Source organism: Pan paniscus, chromosome 23, assembly GCF_029289425.2.
Source record: "Pan paniscus chromosome 23, NHGRI_mPanPan1-v2.0_pri, whole genome shotgun sequence".
Taxonomy (NCBI): Eukaryota; Metazoa; Chordata; class Mammalia; order Primates; family Hominidae; genus Pan; species Pan paniscus.
The window spans coordinates 52,720,947-52,740,097 of record NC_085927.1 but is presented as its reverse complement, the minus strand read 5'-3'; the positions used below and the strand labels follow the sequence as shown (position 1 = coordinate 52,740,097).

Genomic DNA, 19,151 nt, shown 5'->3' with positions numbered 1-19,151 from the left:
CTGTTGCTAAGCTAAGGCTTTAGACTGTTGACTGTGGCAGTGAGGAAGGTCTTGGATCTCTGGCTGTGTGATCTGAACACAGGGTAAGGTTAAGAAAGGTGGGGTCACCTTTTTACCAAAAAGTCAGACAGTTTCATCTCGGCTGCGGACAGGTCATCACACTAGCAAGGTGTGGTTTGTGCTTATGGGAGTCCTTCAGTTTCTTCCCTCCAACAGGGGAAATAATTGCCGCCTTTACCCTTGCCTGGATTGTAGATTGCTGAGTCTGTTATTCAGAAGTGATCCATTTAGCTTTCCAGCTGAGCCACACACAGACAGTGTCAGAACAAACTGGTCTGAATTTGTGGCTTCAGTGGCGGAGTCAGTAAAGGTGGAGTTGAGTGGGGACAGTGCTCACACAAGTGGAATGTGGTAGACACTCTGGAGAGGGGAGTAGGGTGTCAAAGGTGGGATTACCTCCACTCACGTTTTATCCTGGGTCCTAGCCCTACCAGTTAGGTAGAGTAGGTCGGGATGGGCAAGCCCAGAGATCCAAGGACTCTGCCTTTTACGCACATGCATCCCTCGCCCCCATCACCCACCATGCACACACACAGACATACACATATGTGCCCAGAGTTGATTAGAGTCTACTGGCTTTCTGCCACCTAAAGGAAATATTATAGACCGCCCTGTACTGAAGGCAGTGATTAGAAACGGGAAGTTGTGAAATAGAGATGACTTGTTTCTTTACCTTGGGAATTTAAAAACCACTATGTTATATGTTTTTCATTTATAGGTTTGTCTACAGATTTTGAGCGTTCGAAGTTGACCCCTGACTAAGTATACTTCACTGCTTCCTCAGCCTTTGAAGAAATGTCTGTCACATATGATGATTCCGTTGGAGTAGAAGTGTCCAGCGACAGCTTCTGGGAGGTAATGCACCTGCTTTCTTCCAGTGAATGAAGTGGCCAGGCCAATAGTGTCTGGCAGGCCCTTTGGTTTTTTTGGTGGAGGTTGGGAAATGAGGTGAACATACCCCCAAACCAGCCATGCATTTGTAGTCAGACCTAGATAGCAGCAGAAAAGGTTTGGACACTTGTTTTTAGGCAGTTCAGGTATGCCTTAGCCATCATCGAAGGCAGTGAACTTACCTACCTTGCTAGGAAAGGCTGATACTTAAAGAGGTTAGGGGTGTTTATGAAAGGTCTTGGGGATCACCTTCCTTTTTATGTTTGCCATGGTGTGAGTGGGAGAGACAGACACTAATTGCTCAGCTTATCCTACGAGGCACTTTACTGTTGAGTTTTATGTAGAAACAAGGAGGGCTGTGATTTGACATCATGCTGGACAGCACAGGCAAGTGGCCAGAGGGCCAAATGCCTTCAAACTTGCTGGAGCATCTGCCGCCAGTCTGTACCCATGAGTGGCCCTCTTCCTGATTGGATTATTTTTGTTTTTTTGTGGAGGCGGAGGGTGTTGTTCCTGAGTCCCACTTACTTTTCCTTCCTGCTAGTTAATGGAAAGTCCATCTTTTTTTTTTTTTTTTTTTTTTAACAGTTGAGGTCTCGAGAGCGCAGGCTGGAGTGCAATGGCACCATCATGGCTCACTGAAGCCTTGATCTCCTGGGCTCAAGCCATCCTCCCACCTCAGCCTACTGAGTAGCTGAGACTATAGGAAGTCAATTTTTGGTCTAATTTTGTCCCTGTGGCAAAACCCCTGGAGCTTTCTTGGCCTTCATGGAAAGAGGCTTTGCATGGCCGGGCGCAGTGGCTCATGTCTGTAACCCCAGCACTTTGGGAGGCCGAGGCGGGTGGATCATGAGGTCAGGAGTTCAAGACCAGCCTGGCCAACATGGTGAAACCCCATCTCTACTAAAAATACAAAAAATTAGCTGGGCATGGTGGTGGGCACCTGTAACCCCAGCTATTTGGGAGGCTGAGGCAGGAGAATGGCATGAACCCGGGAGGCGGAGCTTGCAGTGAGCCAAGACAGCGCCACTGCACTCCAGCCTGGGCGACAGAGCAAGACTCCGTCTCAAAAAAAAAAAATTATGTGTTAACTGAGTACCTGTAGTGTGCTAGGCAAGGGATGTGACAGACTGAGTTCCTGCCCTCCAGGAGCTGGCTTCTGCCACAGCAGAAGTAAATGTGGAAAGGCACAGAGCATGCAGGTCCTCTCTGCTGCCACCCCTCGGCTGGTGGCATCCTTCTGGAGGGGTGAGGGGGGCACCCAGCTCAAATTTCAGCAGCCGGAGAGGCACATCTGCCTGGGAAATATTTCACTTAAGACAGCAAGAGTGACAGGAGCAGTGACAGCCAAACAGGTCACCAGCCACATCTCACAGCATGGCAGGTGGTTGGCCGTGAAACTAGATGAAGCAGGACCAGCAGTTACACGACGTGGTTTGGAGGTGCCCCTGGAACAGTGCTAGAATTCAGGACTGCCTTTGCCCCCGCTTGCAGGTACAGGTTCACAGTAATCAGGTCCCACTGGCTGGCCCCCCCAGAGAGGCTGTGGCCTCATTAGTGCAGGAGCGCTTATGGAGCTGGCAGCAGCTGTAAGAGCCTTCCTGTGAGCTCTCCAGCCTTTAGAAGTGCAGGCCCTTGTTCTCAACACTGAACCAAAACTATAGATAGAAACCTTTCCAGTTATGGGGAGCCTCTTTTTTGTAACTGTAGTGACACTGCTGGCTGGCACCAATCATTCCCTGCCTTGAGCTTGGTGGTGGTGCAGACAGGACAAGCACACTCAAAAGGCCCTTCCTTGTGAGGGATAGGCCAGGAGAGGCAATGGGGACAGGTGAAGACATTGCTTTGGAGCCAGGAGGTCTGGGTTTGACTGCTGACCTGATCACTTACTCCTGTGTATGGCTTTGGGCAAGTTACTGATTTTTCTTTGCCTTCATTTCCCAATCTATAAGATGGGGGTAATAACGGTACCTATATCCTAGTATTGTGAGGGTTAAAAGAATGAATAAACGTTAAGTGTTTTAGGGCATCAGGGCAAGGCTGGTGGGGGCCCTTCCCTCTGACACGGGAGCTGAGGGAGTCGGTGTGCTCAGTCAATGTCTGTTCCTGCGGTGCCTTTGGCGACATTGTCTTCATTACCCACTTGGTGGCAGAAACTGCTGGGAAAATTATGTAGCTAAATATAGTGCTATTACAGAATTCTTCAGCTGCTTGTTAAAAAACATTCAGGTGAACGTTGCCAGTGTATATTGTCAGCATATATTAAATCAACTAGCTTTAACAAGTCCAGTAATTAAGCTCTTATGCTCCCTGTTAAATTCTCAACTGCAATAATGTCAGTAGACAAGAACATCTCCTTTTGCCTGAAAATGCTCAGGCGGGCTCTGCTCAGCTTGTGATGCTGTCCCTGAAATTACTCTCCAGCTGGTATCAACTCCGCAGTGCTGTGGTCGTCCGCCTTCTCCATGACGGATGGTCGTTGAGTGGCGGAGTGACTGCTCAGTGATGGCCTGCTGGGATCTGAGAGACTCAGGTGCACACTGCCAACTGCACATCTTCCCAGGCAGGTAGCAAGTTCCTCTTTCGCATGGAAGGACACTTTTCCAAAGAAAGCCTTGTGGTCTTGAGGTGGAAAAGCTTTTTGTGTTTAATTTTACTCCTTCCCACCAAAAGATACTAACTGGAATATGTCATTCCAGAGGCATCTTCTGTGTGGCCCTGTCCTCCAGGAGCCTTTGGCTGTGACATTTGGAGGAATAAGGTAGACACTAGGCAGGTCATCATGCCAGGTGCCGTAGGATTTGCTGGGTTTGCCCAGGGGGAAGGACAGGAAAGGCAGCATGGGGTAGTGGACGTTGCTGCACTTGGATGCTTGCTGGACGAATGAAGGAACCCATACTGACCTGTGGGAGGAGAGGTTACCCACAGGGACATGATACTGAATAGAGCTATTTAATGTATATTCGGAAGGAGTACCTCCTGCATTCCCCCAACCCTGTAGATATAGGGGAAAAATAAAAAGAGGAAGAGGGGAGAGGGGATCCAGTTCCCACAAAGAAGATGCTTATGGAGTATGAGAGCAGGAGGGACCACCCCCAGCTCTGCCTCTCAGTAACATGGTCTGCTGAGCAGAGTCAGCAGAGGAGGCCTGTGGCTGAGTAGGGTTGGGCCAAGAATTGGGAACAAGTAGAAGGGATGGCATTCCAGGTTGGAACCAAGTCTGGAGCCTGAATGAGTGTGGTCTTACAGAGTGCTGAGGACCTTGACCTTTTTGGAGCTAAGGGCCAGTTTTGGAGCAAAATGGGAAGTCGTGCGGGATTACAGTGGCGGGGGCCAAGTGGAGGCATTTCCCCAGGTGGGTCGCTCCCTCAGCAAGTCAGAGCCCGGTCTGGCCCGCCCACAGGCTTCACGGCAGGGCATGGGGCAGCTTGGCTACTTCTGGCAAGTTTTCCTGACTTGTTGCAGGAGCCCAGGGGCCCTCCTCCTGCCTCTCCACTTCTGGGCACTGCTTCCAGGCCTTCTCTTTGGTTCTGGGAGCTGGTGTACAAAGGGCCTGGGCTGTGAGCCTTGGGGCTTTTCACGTGTCACCAGTGCTTCCTGGCCTCCCTTACCTTCAGTAGGCTCTGGGAACAGGATGGCAGGTCTGTCCCTAGCAGGGCTGAGAGCCGCTGCCTGCATCTCTGAGGGCTCCTTGGGGGCCAGGCTAGGAGGGCAGACGCCACTTATTTTAGGAACTGGAGCCTGAGTCTGCCTCAACAAAAGCTCCCCGGAGGCGGGATTTCTGCACAGCTGTCAGCTGTCTGTGCATTTAGAGCTCAGATCTTCTGGATGAACACAGGCTGAGTCTGACCTCTGTGCACTATCTTGTGGGTACAAAGAGCCCCTGAGAAGAGTATTTGGGGAGATGAAGAGAACATAAGTATCTTGTGTCAAATATTCTGGGAATGTTAGTCCTGAAGAGTTGGCACGTGACTCTCAACATTTACCGTTCCCTGCCAGGAAGGTGCTCCCTGTAGGTTGTTGCAACTTGCTCTGAGTCGGGCTGGTTTCTCTCAGACTCTAGCACTGCAGGACAGCTCATCACGTGAGAACGCCTTCATATTCATCATCCATGTGGAGTGATACTTTCCCCATCCTTCCATACCAATTCTATAGGACACATATTTAGAAGCTGCCATGACCCAGGCCCTGGGCTAAGTCCTGGGCACCCCATATGAGAGCCCAGCCTTGGGCCTCCTAGAGCCAGCGTTGTATGGAGAGCAGTTAGGAGGCGGCAGAGCAGTGCCCTGAGCGCAAGCATGAAGCGAGCGAATGTCAATACCACCTCATGCTCAGCAGCAGTGACCGGCTCTGTCTGCTGCCCGGCCGCCTCCACGCACGCCGACCCCAACGGACTTTTCCGTGTGATGGCCTGCCTGTGTCAGCCTTGCAGGAGCAGTGTGCCCACATCCATGGGCTCCTCGGGACAGGGTGCGCATCAGCTTAATTATCACCCCACCGTGCTCACATATGGCTCCTAGAAGGTTAGTGGCCCACATTAGTTTCACTAAAGTTTCTAAAAATTACCATTAATTCTTTCTTTCCACTGAACTAGTATCTGCTGAACCATGAGCAAGGATTAAGGCATCAACTCCTCAGTCTCCACCCCACTGCCAGATAGCCCATCTAGAAAAGCAGATTGGATGGCTCCCTGCCCTGCTGGGAAGCTTCAGTTTTCTGCATCACCTTCAAAATAGAAGCATACTCTTTAGCATGGCCAAGACACGAGCACGTGTTGACAGCCAGCTGGACTCCCTGGCTCTTCCTGAGAAGCTCTGCCCTGGGCTCCAGCCAAGCTGAGCCACCCCAGGCTCCCATCCACAAAGATCTGTGACCCTGCCTGGTGTGGCTCGGAGGATCCTTTCCTCCATCCAGACTTCCTTCTCCTTCCTGGGGAGCTGCTCTGGGAAAGGAAGAGCCTTCCCTGACTGTTCCGGGCAGGCTTGGGCAGTCTTCCTCTGTGCTCTCCAGCATTTCCTAGGCTGTAACATGGCATTGCTCATTTCCTGCTTCCAGGATGGTTGTAAGAATTACAGAGAACACCCACAAAGAGGCTAAAATTGTGTGTGGTACTTTTTTTCTCTTTTGGCAAAAACTCTTTTTCCTACCCCGATGTTACACACAAAATGTAGACATGGTGTATATTGCGTAATCTTCGTTTAAGGTTCTTATGCTTATTTTGGGGAGAGTTGTGTTTCTGATGGTATTTGGCTGTTCTGGGATTTCTGAACAGGCTGCTGCAGCCTGCTCTTCAGAGCACTGTATACCTACCTTTTTCAGGAATGAGTTATATTCATGTGAATTTCTTCTAAGCCAGTGAGAAAATAGTTTTCCTAAGATCCTGCCCTTCTTTGGTGGGTGACCCTCCCCCTGAGCTATAGTGGACATTTCCATTGTGGTTCAGATAGACTTTGTCGTCCTATGGGGCAGATCAGGGCCCTCGACGTGTGGGCTGCCTTTGTCTTGGCCATGTTTGGCTGACCCTGAATCTCGTGACTCTTCAGAATTATGTGTTTTTAAATGGGTGTTTTTCACAGTTTAGAATACACAACCTAAGCAATGCTTGGACGCTTATGAAAACAGACGTCAACATTGGACAGACTTTGACGTTGAGATTAGAGCAGAAAGCAGCCTTTGCTGCCCAATCTCTACCCAGTAATGGAGGTTTTTCTCATGGTGTGATGGGTTTTAACCAAGCTGTCCTTTGTCCCCCTTGGTCAGTCAGTCAGGCTCATGCCTGGCCTGAGCTTGGGGCTGGGACACAGAGGTGAGTGTGACAGGGACAGTCCCTTGTCCTCTTGGAGCTCACAGGCCAGCAGCAGCACAAGACAGTTCCACAAGTGACTGCCATTTCCCTTGGACAGTTTTCAGCACTGCTGCCATCTCTGTCCATGGCCACTGTCCTCTAGCTTGGCAGGTGCTGCTTGGCTGGTGTTGCCAGGGCCTGGTGCCATGCACAGCACATGGGAGGGACTTACATACTTGAAGGAGTGGGTGGCGGTGGGTGGTCAGGTAGATATGACTGAAGGTCTCACAGGAGCCTCTCCTGCTGGGTTCCAGCAGCTGCAGAATTGGCCTGGTTCCCACAGGCGGCTTCCTGCTTTTAGGGCAAACAGGGCAGGGACCAGCCCTGGCCAGCACCAATCCCTTTTACCCATCCACCCACCAGGAGCACTGCAGGGAGCCAGCCGGGCAGTTTATTTTGGCTGGCTGCTGCAGGCCGTCGAATCTGTCATTTTTGTTTTCAGCTCTTTCATGCCCTTTGGTGTATGACATCTACAACATTGTCTTCGGCCTGCGTGCTCAGCCATTCCCGATACTGGGAAAAATCAAATTCCACTTTTAGTGGAGGAAGAGAAAGCAGGATTTGGGGTGCACCGTCGCAGGTCAGGCTCAGCCAGCAGTGATGGCCTGCTGCTGTTCTGTGATGGGCTGCCCAGGCCAGGGACAGCACTTGCTGGTAGTTGGGCACTGGGCCAGCGGCACCAATGAGCCTGTTGACACCCAGAGTTTATTTTGTCTGAGGTCACAGGACACCTGCATGGCAAGGCCAAGTCTAAATGACTCCCGAGCCCGAGTGGTCTCTGAGCGTCCTCTCTACACTTACCGTTTCTGCAGCCACACGCGGGAGCATCGCACACGCGGAGACAGGAAAAGGTGGATGAATGAGGTCACCTTTCCTTCTGTTGTGCAGACAGACCTGTCTTCCCCCCGTGTGAATGCCATCATTCTGAATGCAGAGAAAGAGTTCTTTGGTTTTTGCGTTGAGGGAATTTAGCACTTCGGGGTTTTGTGCTGTCAAGAAGCTTGTCTTCTGAAGATAAAAATTTTTAAATTTTTTTTGTGCATTTCTGTAGATGAAGATAAAATTTTATTTTCTTATTTGATCTCAGTGATGTCAGAATAACTTTTTAAAACTGTTTAAGAGACACATTTTTCCTTTCTATTCAGTAACAAATCTCCTTTCATTTCATTTTCATTTAGGGTCCGTAGTGCTCATTAGACTGTGGTGGGCTTAGCTCCATGGAGACGTTTGTGGATAAACGATTGTTTGAGCTGGGCACAGTGCAGGGGGGCGGAGCTGGGGTGCCCAGGCACAGAGATGGGGAGAGGAGCCCACATTCCAGTAGTGGGGACTGGTGGGGTAACAGGAGTCATAAAGTAAACCAGGATTCGGGTGCAGGGGGCTAGGGCCAGGGTGGAGGTAGACTGGAGTGCAGTATAGGGGGCTGTGGAAGCACCAAACTGGGAAGACGAGGGAACGGAAGGAGGCGGGGAGGCTTCCTGGAAGAAATGATCCTCCAGCTTTTCCCAGCTGGCGTTTCCCCACTAGATCATCGGCTTTGGACCTTAGGGGTCGAGCCAGTTTTGGATGTCTCTCACACTCCCTGTCAGTCAGGGGGTGCCTCGGGAATTCTGCCAAAAGCCTCAGGTCTTCAGCGAGCTTAGGGACCGGGCAGGTGATCTCGCCATGGCAGCTCTTCCAGCAAGGTGATGCCTGCATCAGTGGGGGCGCCTCCCTGAGGAGTGAGGGAGAGCAAAAACGGCAGCCACATACCAAATTCCTGCCACTTGCTGGGTGCTCGGCTGAAGGCAAGTGAGCAGTGCATGTCTTCCCAGAGACCCAGGGCTCCAGGATGGGAGATGGCACACAGGGTGGCATATGCTGTGCATGTGAACGCCATGTAGGGTGTCGCGGGGCCTTCTCGACATCTGTGTAACACGCACCAAGGGAGCAGAGCATGGGGAGCCTGGCCGACGGCCTTGAGGAAGAGTTAGTTCAACACAGCTTTGCGTAAACACATCCTTTCTCTCTATGTTGTCTATCTTATGTGTTCTGCCTTTGGAGTTAGGATCTGAAAATTGCAATTTCTGGGTTTCTGTGTCATCTATTTTTTATTTTGTCATTTTGAACATTTCAGTTAAAGATTCGTACTCAGTGTGTCTTTATGATTGTTGAAATCTGGGATTCATGCTTTTAAATGATCAAACAGCAAGGGGTGCTTTCAGGGTAGTGAGCTCCATTTTCTTCACCTTCGTACTTGAGGATACAGGTTTCAGGAACAGAGGATACGGCCAGTCAGTGTTGGGAGCAAGAACTGAAAACCCCAAGTTGAGACAGAATTGAGGCCCCGAGGAAAGGACAGGACTAGTGCTGGGTCAGAATCGAGTCTGGATTGTAGATCAGACTCAAGGCGATTCTGAATCTCTAACCCTCTTGGACCCTGCAAGGTAAATAGCGTCACCTCATTTGCAGATGGGGAGCCCCAGTGAGGTTAGGTGTTAGTCTGAGCTTGTGGTTCAAGGTAGCACCGAAGTGTGGAACTTCCAGGGCCTACATTCCAGGGCTGAGACAAGTTGGGAGCCCAGTGGTGGATGAGCTGGTGGGAAGTTTGGGGACCAGGACGAGTGGAATCCCATAGAAATGAGGATGTGGAAATTGCAGTTTGGCACCTGAAAGCAAGGCACGGACTAGATGGTTTTTCAAGGACCCCTGTTACTCTTTGGTGTTTTCAACACACATCACAGATTTCACAACCCTAATATCAACAGTCATCCCCGTTTGGAAAGGAAGATTCAGCATAGGGGTTAGGATAGTTTGGAAGAAAGTTGCCTGAAGCTGTCACCATGGGGACATCTGGCAGGTGTGTACAGGATACAACATCTGCCAGGCACACGCACACCCTCCCCAGCGAAGGTGGGTGAGAGGTAGTGACTCTGCAGGGCACAGTCCTGAGGAGAAGGGACTCAGTCCTGGAGCCCCCTCTAGCTGCCTGGGACGCGGGTTGGCTTAGGGATAAAACTAACTCAGGCCCTGGATTTCCCTGAAAGCTTTGTAGCTGCAGTGAAGGCCCGGTGAGGCCCTGCAGCTGGCTATGCTTATGTGACTCTCTCAGGAATGCGGCAGAAGCGCCGGGAGTTGCTCTTCTGCTGGCCATGAAGTTACTGGCTGATGACGTGCTAAGAGTTGATTCCTTTTAGCTACCATGGAGAGAGCTCGTGTAACTCGCAGGATTGAGAACTGATAAATAGGCCAGGCGCGGTGGCTCACACCTGTATTCCCAACACTTTGGGAGGCTGAGGTGGGTGGATCACTTGAGGTCAGGAGTTCAAGACCAGCCTGGCCAACATGGCGAAGCCCTGTCTCTACTAAAAATACAAAAATTAGCCAGGCGTGGTGGTGCATGTCTGTAATCCCAGCTACTTGGGAGGCTGAGGCAGGAGAATCGCTTGAACCCAGGAGGCAGAGGTTGCGGTGAGCCGAGATCATGCCACTGCTGAGATGCACCACTGTCCAGCCTGGACGACAGAGCGAGACTCCATCTCAAAAAAAAAAGAACTGATAGATAAAGGATCATGAGTTGTTTGGTTGACCATGCCTCTGAGATCTCAGCGACTTCTCAGTCCCTTCCTTTCCAGGGGGAATGGAAATCCCAGCTCCCAGCACTGTTTGGGCTCTGAGAAGATAGGGTGTCCTCTCTCTGCCTGGCATGGATGATGGAGACATATAGAGGCATAGTAGTTGCCCTCAGAACCCACTATTTTGATGCATTTTGGCATGTGACGGCACATGTCCACCAGGGGGAGGGGTGATCTGTGGGGGAAGCGTCCCGGGGCAGCAGAGCCCCCAGCTCACTCTCCGTGGGCCTCATGGCATTTTCCTCAGCTGTGAGAAAGCGGCCTTGCCTCAGAGCTGTCTTCAGCTACCGCCTCAAACATCACTTCCTCCAGGCAGCCCTGACCACCCAGAGTGTTCCTTCTCACAATGTGTCACTGTCTCATTGCATTATTTTTCTGGCCATAAGTTCCATGAGGGACAGTCGCATGGCAGTTTGTTCACCACTATATCCCTAGGGCCTCGTGGCCCTTCACACACAGTGGATGTTCCTTAAATACCTCTCAGTGGCAAGAGAGTGTTGCCAGACGCTCAGAAATGGAGTGATGAATGCTTCAGTGGGGAGCCAGCCAGCTGGTGGCATCAGCAGACTGGAAACTGCTCCCTCTGCACCCTGGAGAGGAAGGGCCAGGGGCGAGCCAGCTGGTCCGAGCTGAACCACGGAAGGAAGACGCCCTGGTGGTGCCCCTGCAGGCAAAGCCCATGGAACCAGAGTCGAATGTCTGACCCAAAGCTGGTCAGGTATGCCAGGAAGCACCAACATCGTCTTCAACCAGAAACCCTGGAATCCTGAAGGCTCACCTCACCCCCCACCCTGACCCCCAGACAGGGTGAAGAAATGGCTTAGCAAGAAGTTAGGCCTTGTCAGGCAATCGCCGTGGCAGGCGGAGAGCACAGCTGGCTGGGAAGAAACCTACCCTGCAGTGTAAACCCCTCCTATCCTGGGCCATTTGGTCCTCACAGGAATAGCTCTGACTCTACCTGACAACTGAAAGGGCAGAAATATACGGAGAGGGACTTGTACAAAGTTACACATTTTGGGGCAGGGCCAGATCTGTGCTGCTCCCCTCATGAGAGCAGGTGAAGGGAAGGAGGTCTTGTTAGGGCTGGGAAATCCGATGGATTTGAACAAGATATCGAAAGCATTTTGCCCGTCTCGTTGCCAACTGCAGACTTGGAATTAAGGAATCCCTAAAGAGTTGCCTCATCCTTGTCTGCCAGGCTGACAGAGGAGATGCTAGAGCTTCTTGGCATATTTGATCAGCTTTGGATAAAACATTTGACTCTGGTTCCATGGGCTTGCCTGGCGAGGGGTACGCCAGGAGCTCTTCTGTAGGTCAGCTTGGGATAGCTGGCTCACCCTTGACCCTTCCTCTCCAGGGTGCAGAGGGAGCGGTTGTGGTGCTTGGGCCTTCAGGGCCACAGATTAAAGGGGAAGATCATCCTGAGGTTAAAATCAGGGTCATCCTTGGCAACCGGTCCTAGAAGTTTACAGGCTTGGGGTTCCTGGGAACTTCGTTGGCATATGGTGGGGACAGGAGCAGGGCCTGTGTGCTGCATGGAGTCTGGAATTCTGTTTGTGACTTGCTGGCACCCACAGGGCTGGCTGGAATCACACGCATCATCTCATGTTGACTTGGTAAGTCTCAGTTTACACCAGCTCTGATCCCGGCCTGAGGGATGTTTGGGCAGGTGGCCTCTCTTTCTGTTGCATGACCATGAGTGACTGCATCTCTTCAAACTTCAGTTTCCTTTTCTCTAAAATAGGGACACTAGGTCGGGTGCGGTGGCTCATGCCTGTAATCCCAGCACTTTGGGAGGCCAAGTTGGGAGGATTGCTTGAGCCTAGGAGTTTGAAATCAGCCCTGGCAACATAGTAAGAACCTGTCTCTACAAAAAATATAAAAAATTAGCCAGGTGTAGTGGTACATACCTGTGGTCCCAGCTACTCGGAGGCTGAGGCAGGAGGATCGCTTCGGACGGGAAGGTTGCGCCTCTGTGATTGTGCCACTGCACTCCAGCCTGGGCAATACAGTGAGACCCTTCTCGCAAATAAAATAGTAAAATTTAATTTAATTTTTAAAAATAGACATTAATAGTATCCCCTGGCTAGCATTCTCACAAGATTAAGTGGGGTGGCATGTAAAACTGTCAGTACCCTGCCTGGCCAAGTATGGGATGCTCTATTATGACGCCGTCGCTAGTGAAAATCACTCAGTGTGTGGCACCTGTTGCCGGGAGGCTTACAGTCTAGCTAGGGAAGTGAGGCTAATGTGCTCGAGGCAATTTTGAGATGAGCTGTGACCCGAGGGGCATGGGGACGGTGTTCACAAGGGCCATCATGGCCCCCAGCTGGACCAGATGGCAGGAGTCCTCAGATGAGTCTCCCCTGTCTGTGGGTGCAGGTGGTGTAGACTGGGTCGGTGCTCCACGCTGGTGCTCCAGCAAGGACGGGCTGCATCAGGGAAGCCTGCGTGGGGAAAAGGAGCCAAGACTTCACAGAGAGCTGAGATGGGGGCAGGTAGGAGGGGGACTCGCTCATCAGTAACCGTTCCTGTCTCTATTTCTCCACCTGCAGTTGATACCTAGGCCCCCTCCCCATTTCTAATGTTACAGCTTTTGTTAGCATCTGCTCTCATAAACTTCGCACCCCTACTTCATGTGCACGCATTCTTAATTGATGTAAATGGCATCATGCCCCACATCATTCTGTTTCTGTTCTGGGTCAGTGTGTCGGCGTAGTCGCACACATCCTTCCTCCCGCTGCACTGCTGGGCCCCGTGCTTACCTGTGCATTCCCCAGGGAGAGGCCCCCTACCTGTCCTGGGACCAAAGGGAACACTTCTATGGGAATCTAAGCCCAGAATGAAGCTGCTGGGTCATTGTAGGGCACTTGCATGCTTTATGATTTAATGACTGCCTAGTTGTGCACAGAGGCCTGCCCAGTCTGTTTCCACCAGTATATCCAGTAAAGGGTGCCGTACACCCACCTCTGCCCACACTTGGCCTTTCCCACTCTCTGGTGGTTGCCAGTCCACAGGCGTAGAGCTGCCTTGCTGTTCTCAGGCACATCCCTCTGGGCACCCACATACAGAGGCGTCTCTGTGTGCTCTGCCTGCTGTCATCCCAGCTACTCGGGAGGCCGAGGCAGGAAAATCGCTTAAACCCGGGAGGCAGAGGTTGCAGTGAGCCGAGATGGCACCACTGCACTTCAGCTTGGGCAACAGAGCTAGACTCCGTCTCAGAAAAAAAGAAAAAGAAAAATTTTGTTTAAGGAGCCATACCGTAAGTCACAAAGGTATTCGCGTTCATTTTCTTCTGGTCATGTTATGGTTTTACCTCACATTTTTATGGAGTGCCTGCTGTGCGGTAGACCCTGTGGAAAGCAATGGAGAAAGAGTGGTGGATTAGGAAGACACAGGTCCACACCCTCTTAGGGCCCAGAGTCTGAAGGTATTAGGGGTTGGGAGCACCACAGAGCTTGGCATGGTCCTGTGTCTGCACAGCAGACCTTCTCCAGCGTCCTTGTGAAAGGCACCTCTGGACTGTTGACAACACATGCATGCAGGATGGAGGAGGAGCTGACGTGGCCTCTTTGGATAGTCCCCCCAGCACGCCTGTGACAATAAGCTGCTGGGTTTCAGGTAGAGCCCCTTTCTCTGCTCCTGATTGCACGGATGTTTCTGCACAGGGATGGTTGAGATTCCAGCTGCCACTTCATCCTAGCTGACTTTAAAACTGAGGCTTGGCTGACATTGGGTTCTCAGAGGAACGATTAGAAGCCTGGCTCACTGAGAGGGAGTGAGTGCGGCCTGGAGGAGGGCAGGCGGCAGGGCGAGTCCTGGGCTCGGGGAAGGGCATGGGGAAGGGAGTGGATTCCCTGGAGGCAGAGCTTGATTGTGAGGGATGTGGCCCCCAAGGTCCATCCCTGGGAGGCAGGAGAGCGGCCTCCGGAGGACCCTAGAAAGGAGGTTCTCAGCCGGGCACAGTGGCTCTCGCCTGTAATCCCAGCACTTTGGGAGGCTGAGGTGGGCAGAACACCTGAGTTCGGGAGTTCGAGACCAGCCTGACCAACATGCAGAAAACCCGTCTCTACTAAAAATACAAAATTAGCTGGGCGTGGTGGTGCATGTCTGTAATCCCAGCTACTCGGGAGGCTGAGGCAAGAGAATTGCTTGAACCAAGGAGGCAGAGGTTGTGGTGAGCCGAGATCGCACCATTGCACTCCAGCCTGGACAACAAGAGCGAAACTGTCTCAAAAAAAAAAAGAAAAGGAAGGAGGTTCTCTTTCCCAAGGTGGGCACAGCCTGGAGAAGGCAGGGGTGCTGTATGCAGAGAAACCTGTCTGGGAGCCAGGGATTCCCACGACCTTTGTCCCCACATCCTCCACCTGGAGGATGGGCAGCTCCCTTTTTTGGCTCGCATGCCCTGGGTTCCACTGAGCAGCCCCATTCTCTGGAGGCTGCTCTCAATTCTTCCTTCCAGGATGTCCCCACCCCCGCCAGCCTTCTGAGCCCCACCAGTCCCCAAGCCTGACACCCTTCAGGATGCAGGCCTAGCCTTCCCAGTTTCTCAGCATCTGCCCTCCCTCATTGCCATTTGCTCCCTGTGTTCTGTGTTCCATTCCCAGCTGACTTCTCTCAGGGCCCCAGGGTCGCCATGTGGACACACCTTCCTTTTGCCAGTGCTGTTCCCTGTGCCTGGAATTATTTTCCTGGCCTCACCTTTAATCTGGCCAGCCTCCTACCTGTCCTTGAAGATGCCCTTTGGATATTGCCTTCAGGATACCTCTCACCCCCTCCTCCTAGTGCCCCAGTTCCAGTGCCCTGTGCCCAAGCGCTGAGTCCCTCAGTAGGTACATGCTTGGCCCTCCGTCTGCCAGGCAGTCCCTCAGGGGAGTGAAGGGATGTCCAGGCACATGTATGCTGAGCATTTGTCTTTGGTAGCTTAGTTTCTGAGTGGAGTGAGCCTGAATTTAGAGGAAGTTAGGAACATAGCTTCATACCTGGTTCAAAAATGAGGATTTTGTGAATGAAGCAATTAATATGTTTGGAAGAAAGCATGCTTATATTCAGTTTCTACCTAAAGTTTTCTGCCATTTGGCTATCCCAAAACAACCTCATGTTTTGAAGTAGAAGAGAGGTTTTTAATTACAAAACTGATAGAGCAGAAATAGTTAACTGTATCTGTGCTGATTTTAATGTATGATCGATTTGTCAAATATTTGAAAATTAATTTTCTTGCATTGTAAAAACTAGTCATTATTATACGTTTGATTTTTTAAAAAATATATTAAAAAGGGAACAGGCCAGGCGCTGTGGCTTATACATGTAATCCCAACACTTTGGGAGGCCAAGGTGGGAGGATCGCTTGAGCCCAGGAATTCAAGACCAGCCTAGGCAACATGGCAAAACCCTGTCTCTGCAAAAAATACAAAAATTAGCCAGGTGTGGTGGTGCATACCTGTAGTTCCAGCCACTCTGGAGGCTGAGGTGGGAGGATCACTTGAGCCTGGGAGGTTAAGGCCACAGTGAGCCATGATTGTGGCACTGCACTCTAGCCTGGGCAACAAAGCAAGACCTTGTCTCAAAAAGAAAAAAAAGGAACAAACTTTACTCAAGAAGGCATACAGATGGCAAATAGTCATAAGAAAAGATTTTCAGTATTATTAGACTTTAGAAAGATGCAAATTAAAATCACAATGCAATATTGCTACACTAAGTAGAATGGCTTAAAATAACAAAACAGAACACCCTGGCAATACTAAGTGCTGGGAGCATGCAGGACAGGGAAGTCTCATACGTTGCTGATGGCAATGCACAGCTGTCCAGTCACTTTGGGTAGCAGTTCGGCAGTTTTGTTAAACGTACAGTTAACATTTCCATTCCTAGGTATTCACCGAAGAGTCATGAAAGCTTATGTCCCCACAAAAGACCAATAGATGAACGTTATAGCTTCTTTATTCATAATTCCCCCAAACTGAAAATGACCCAAGCAACCTTCAGCAGGAAGAATATGGATAAACAAAAGAGTGGTATAACTACCCAATCGAATACTACTTAGCAGTAAGAAAGAGTGAACTTCTGATAGTGGCATAACTACACAATCAAATACTACTTAGCAGTAAGAAAGAGTGACCTTCTGACGTAGATAGCAACATGGATCAGTCTCAGAAACATTATGGTGGGTGACAGAAGCCAGTCTCAAAAGCCAGGCTGCATACTGTATATTCCATATATCCTTGCCATCCTGGAAAAGGGGCAGAAATCATGTCTGTGGTTGCTGGGGGCTGTATGGGGAGGGGATGGGCTGCAAGGGGGCACAAAGGCACTTCATGAGAGATGGAAGTGTCCTGTTCCTTGCTGTGGAGGCGGTAGACAGTGGTATATGTTTGTCCACACTCAGATCTAAGTGTACCCTGTAGTGGGCAGTTTTGCCTGTGTGTAGATTCCATCTCGACCAAGAGAAGCAGCCAGCAGTAGCTCTGCTCCTGGGACGACTGCAGTGCTTTGCCCAGGGAAGTGGGAAGGCCACATTGCTCTGTCCCTGGTGGTTTATGGCGATAGAGACTTCCAGTGATGGCCTGTCACCGGCCACCACACAACCGTTTCATTAAAGGGACAGCAGGGCCGATGTTGCTGGGGTGCCTCGGTCCCAACTGTTTGGCATACTGCCCTTCTCCCGTTGGCTCTGTGCTCAGCCAACTTGCCTCTTGTCCCCAGCAGTGGTCACAGGACCAGCACAGGCTCCTCTGCAGCCTCTAGGACCAACTGGGAGCTTATTTGGAAACCTGAAATGTGTACTTATGGAAACACTCTTCCTGTATTCATCGCGGATTTCCACATTTCAAGAGTTGTCCTGTAAATGTGTATTTGCAGCTCCTGTGTGTGCCGATAGGTGGTACCAACATGTGACTTGTTAAGAAATATCCTTTTCTTTTCCCTAAACCTTTAACCAGTGGTTCTGAAAATCACAGAGATAAGCAGGTTTCAAGAGAGCCAAAATACATGATTTGATGGTGATTACCAATTTGAATACTGTTGGTAATAGGCAGATGAAAACCAGCTCTGGGTTGTGGCTTCATGTCGACTGTCAAGGCTAAGTTAGGGCCGTGTTACCTCAGCTCCTCCTACCACCAGCTCAGCGATACTGAGTTGCTTGTTGAGTATTTTTTTCATCCTGCTGTAAATTTCAAAATGACAGTAAGGCCTCATTTTAAGGGAAGCAACCACATAATGTCACTTCCAGTGAGCTGTGAAAATGCTCACTTTCGACTTCCTCACAGGAGCTGCTCTAGTTTGGAGTGGATGCTCAGGTTCAGCTCATGTTTTGACGAGCTGCCGAGCTGCCAGCCTTGCTGGGGGAGGTCTTCGGAGGGAATGAGTAGAGCCGGAAGTCTCATCTGCCTCTGGAGAAGGCTGCCCAGGCTAACCACCTTCCAGGGGTCTTTGCTTTTCACCAGGATTCTGGTTCTCATAGGAGTGGAGTCATCTCAGCCCATGTAGCTCAGCCTCAGAGACAGCCCTTCCTCCAGGTGCTGCAGCCCCCTTCCCTCCCCTTGCCCATCTCTGTGCAGGGCCAGGCAAAGAGATTTTAGAAAAGGTAAAACTGACAAGGGGTTGACTAAGATTTTTGAAGGCATTGGGAGAAAAAGGCTGAAAAGAGATCGTTTTTCTGTCATATTTCCTCTGGGTGCTCAAGTTATCAGCGACTGTAGCCTTTCAAGCCAGCAGCTAAAAGAATGAAACATATCGAACATTTTCGTTTTCACCCCAAATTAGCCATTAACATTTCCTCAGTTACTCTTTTATTACTTATAACTTTGATGAACTAGTTTTTCTTTTCGTATACGAAAAAAGGCAGTCAAAACTCAGCTTAGCCCTGACAAAGCTTTGCCATCAAGACAGTCCTACCTGGAACCCTTTGAAAAACTGCCTTTGGGCTGGGCGCGGTGCCTCACGCCTGTAATCCCAGCACTTTGGGAGGCTGATGTGGGTGGATCACAAGGTCAGGAGATTGAGACCATCCTGGCCAACATGGTGAAACCCTGTCTCCACTAAAAATACAAAAACTAGCTGGGTGTGATGGCATGCGTGCCTGTAGTCCCAGCTACTGAGGAGGCTGAGGCAGAAGAATCACTTGAACCTGGGAGGCGGAGGTTGCAGTGAGCCGAGATCGTGCCACTGCACTCCAGCCTGACGACAGCGAGACTGTGTCTCAAAAAAAAAAAAACAATTGCCTTCAGCTCCAGCCTAGCCACTGTGGCTGCAGGATCTTGACAAACCACATAACTTCTCTAAGCCTTTGTTTCCTCATCTGTAAAATGGGGACACTTATTCCTACTAGGTAGGGGAGACAGTATTTGGAGGTGTAAAACACCTAGCAGGTCGCCTGGCACATGGTAGGTGCTCAGGAAGTGGAAAAGTTTTTACAGCTATGATTGGGAAGTAATAACCCAGCACATGATGGATGACATCAAAGCAGAAGGCTTTGGTTAGATGTCACCTACTCCAGGAAGCCAGCCCCAGCCCCTCAGTCTGCGTGAGGTGCCCGTTTAGGCATCCTCAGCCCCACCCCTTCCTCCATGGTAGCCCTTCCTGAGCCAGTCAGCCTCCCTTCCTGACCCACAGCCCAGTTTCTACTTGGTACCCAACCTAAAGAACATTGAGAAGCCCCCGTTCACTGATGTGTATGATCTTATTAATAATAAAAATAGAGAGGCTCATTATCTAACTACACGGAGTGCCTTTCAAACTCTTGGAGA

General features: G+C 50.6%; 1 protein-coding gene and 1 long non-coding RNA gene across 8 annotated transcripts in view; one reads left to right on the top strand and one right to left on the bottom strand.

Moving 5' to 3' along the window:
* PACSIN2 (protein kinase C and casein kinase substrate in neurons 2) overlaps positions 1-19,151 on the top strand; it is a 143,343-nt gene that overhangs the window by 100,268 nt on the left and 23,924 nt on the right. For all 7 annotated transcript variants that reach the window (XM_003805168.6, XM_008968410.4, XM_055105416.2 and 4 more), the window contains exon 2: positions 779-915. In XM_003805168.6, coding sequence (XP_003805216.1) covers positions 856-915 — 60 coding nt within the window. In that variant the 5' untranslated portion in view covers positions 779-855. The remainder of the gene's footprint in view (positions 1-778; positions 916-19,151) is intronic.
* LOC134730124 (uncharacterized) overlaps positions 8,910-19,151 on the bottom strand; it is a 32,545-nt gene continuing 22,303 nt past the window's right edge. Inside the window, exons 2-3 of the long non-coding RNA XR_010111802.1 lie at positions 12,321-13,763; positions 8,910-9,089 (exon numbers count right to left, since the gene is read on the bottom strand). This is a non-coding gene — a long non-coding RNA (uncharacterized LOC134730124). The remainder of the gene's footprint in view (positions 9,090-12,320; positions 13,764-19,151) is intronic.